The sequence below is a fragment of the Acyrthosiphon pisum genome, chromosome X (genome assembly GCF_005508785.2).
Source record: "Acyrthosiphon pisum isolate AL4f chromosome X, pea_aphid_22Mar2018_4r6ur, whole genome shotgun sequence".
Taxonomy (NCBI): Eukaryota; Metazoa; Arthropoda; class Insecta; order Hemiptera; family Aphididae; genus Acyrthosiphon; species Acyrthosiphon pisum.
In genome coordinates this window covers 97988096-97990128 of record NC_042493.1, presented here as the reverse complement: position 1 = coordinate 97990128, position 2033 = coordinate 97988096, and the positions used below count along the sequence as shown (strand labels likewise).

The 2033-nt window shown below is 29.4% G+C and overlaps 1 protein-coding gene across 2 annotated transcripts in view; it reads right to left on the bottom strand.

Moving 5' to 3' along the window:
* Positions 1-1802, bottom strand: part of LOC100575488 — a 5570-nt gene extending 3768 nt beyond the window's left edge. The window contains exons 1-4 of one of the 2 annotated variants that reach the window (XM_008186050.3): positions 1574-1800; positions 1245-1511; positions 1105-1186; positions 7-238 (exon numbers count right to left, since the gene is read on the bottom strand). In XM_008186050.3, the coding sequence (XP_008184272.1) occupies positions 59-238; positions 1105-1186; positions 1245-1303 (321 nt within the window). In that variant the 5' untranslated portion in view covers positions 1304-1511; positions 1574-1800 and the 3' untranslated portion in view covers positions 7-58. Of the gene's footprint in view, positions 1-6; positions 239-1104; positions 1187-1244; positions 1512-1573 lie in introns of those variants that run through there. The other variant, XM_003245298.4, reaches the window with a different exon arrangement.
* Positions 1803-2033: the final 231 nt, after the last annotated feature.

Below are 2033 nucleotides of genomic sequence, written 5' to 3'. Positions count from 1 at the left end.
TCCCCACTGTTAGTAGGATTATCATTATGGATTGCGGCTAAAATGTCCAAGTCTTCCATTATGTCTTCCACATTTGCCTTGTCTTCATCAACATCTTTCTCATTACCATCTGAAGTTTCTTGATGGGAGCAGGTTGCTGATTATAGTATTTTTGAACGGGCTTAAGGCAATTATTTCGACTAAAAAAGCATTTGGTACATATTTGACATCTGAAGCATCGTTTCTTCTGTTGTGGTGCCTAAATTAAATTAAATATTTAATATTATTACTTTATATAAATTAAAAGATCATATCAAAATTGTGTCTCATATAATTAACTTCATTTATAATAATAGTAAATGAGTTACATAAATTGAATATCGAAAGATATTCTTTTTCAATTTAGATGATGTCAGCCCATTTTTTTCACAATCACCCACAAGTAACATAGCAAATTTTACGTTTACAATAATGATCATTATCATATTAATTTCTATAATTAGAGTGAAATTACAATATAAAAAATTTGAAGGTAAGATGATCATTTAGGCTTTTTATAATATTTTAATTTTAAATCAAGTTATGAATATTGAAGGTTGTACAAACAATTTACAATTTTAAAATACTCATAGCTCGTTTTAAAATTAAAATACAATAAAAATCCTACGAGACGCCCTAGATAATAATCTTACCTTCAAATATTATAATAGGTCATTTCCCTGTAATTTTAGAAATTAATTTGATTATGATCATTATTTCGAACACAAAATTTGTTATATTGCAGGTGTCAGGGAGAAAAACAAATACGCCAACATTTATAAAAGTCAATTAATAAAAACATTACTACTAGGTATAATATTTATTTTTTAAATATGATCTTATGGAAAAAAGTGGACATTTATAATGAATATTTGTCTTTGTAATACAGTAACATTGTCAATGATGCAAAATACAATTTAGTGTAGTTAACAGTATTAACATATTATAATATTAAAATTGAAAATTGTTAAGTGAAAAAGTAGTAATGAAAGTGTTAACTAAATTATATGTACTGCTATAATATTAATTGGTCTTATACTAAATTAATATAGTATATTTATTAGCATATTTTTTTCTTATTCTTACCGGAGTCAATGCTTTAGCCACTCCTTGTTTAAGAATAGGGTTTTCAGGCTCCTTTTTGTTCGTATGAGAGCGCACGTGAAGTCTAAAATAAAAATATTAATAATAACTTTAAAATAATATTAAATAATGTAATTACTTACCGAACATGCCTAAGCTCTTTCGAGTGGAATGTACAAGAGCCACACCTGTATATTTTCATTTTGTTAGCGCTTTCTTGTTGTGTTTGTGGTTGTTGCTGCTGTTTTTGCTGCTGCTGATGTTGTTTTTTTAACAATTTTAATGGAGTTTGGACTGCAGTAACTATGGCAGCAGTAGTCACAGTAGCAGAAACTTTTGCCGTCAGACCAGTAGGTACTTTACGCTGACCTTATTCTGGTTGTTTTATTTAATAGGTAGTAGGTACCTGCCTATATAATTTAATTTTAGTTTATATCAAAAGTCGCTTATATCCTAAATAATAAATACATACTTGTACAAATTGCATTTGATGATGATTATTATGATAATATAGTAAGTGCTATATTATCGGGTGGCCCATAGACCTATTAACTAATAACTATATAAGTTAATAGGTCTATGGGGTGGCCCGCATTGTGTTGACCAATTGAACTATAGGTATTTCTTTTTGGCAGCTTTCGGACCCAGTTATCATAGTATACGATCGAAACGCGAACGAACGAAAACTGACAACAAAGCACGACGCTCTGACGCCATGAAAAAGACGTGTCAACGGCAACAGGTAGCCAGTGGGGCCACACCATACCATAATATGAGTTTCTCTCAAACGTCGTAATCTTATCGTTTCCGTTGATAATTGTACTAGATCTAATGGCGGGCAATTTGAACCACGAATACAAACAAATTATTTTTTATGCAGGATTTTTTTTTCTATCAATTACCTATTATTTATTAATAATAATTATATAATA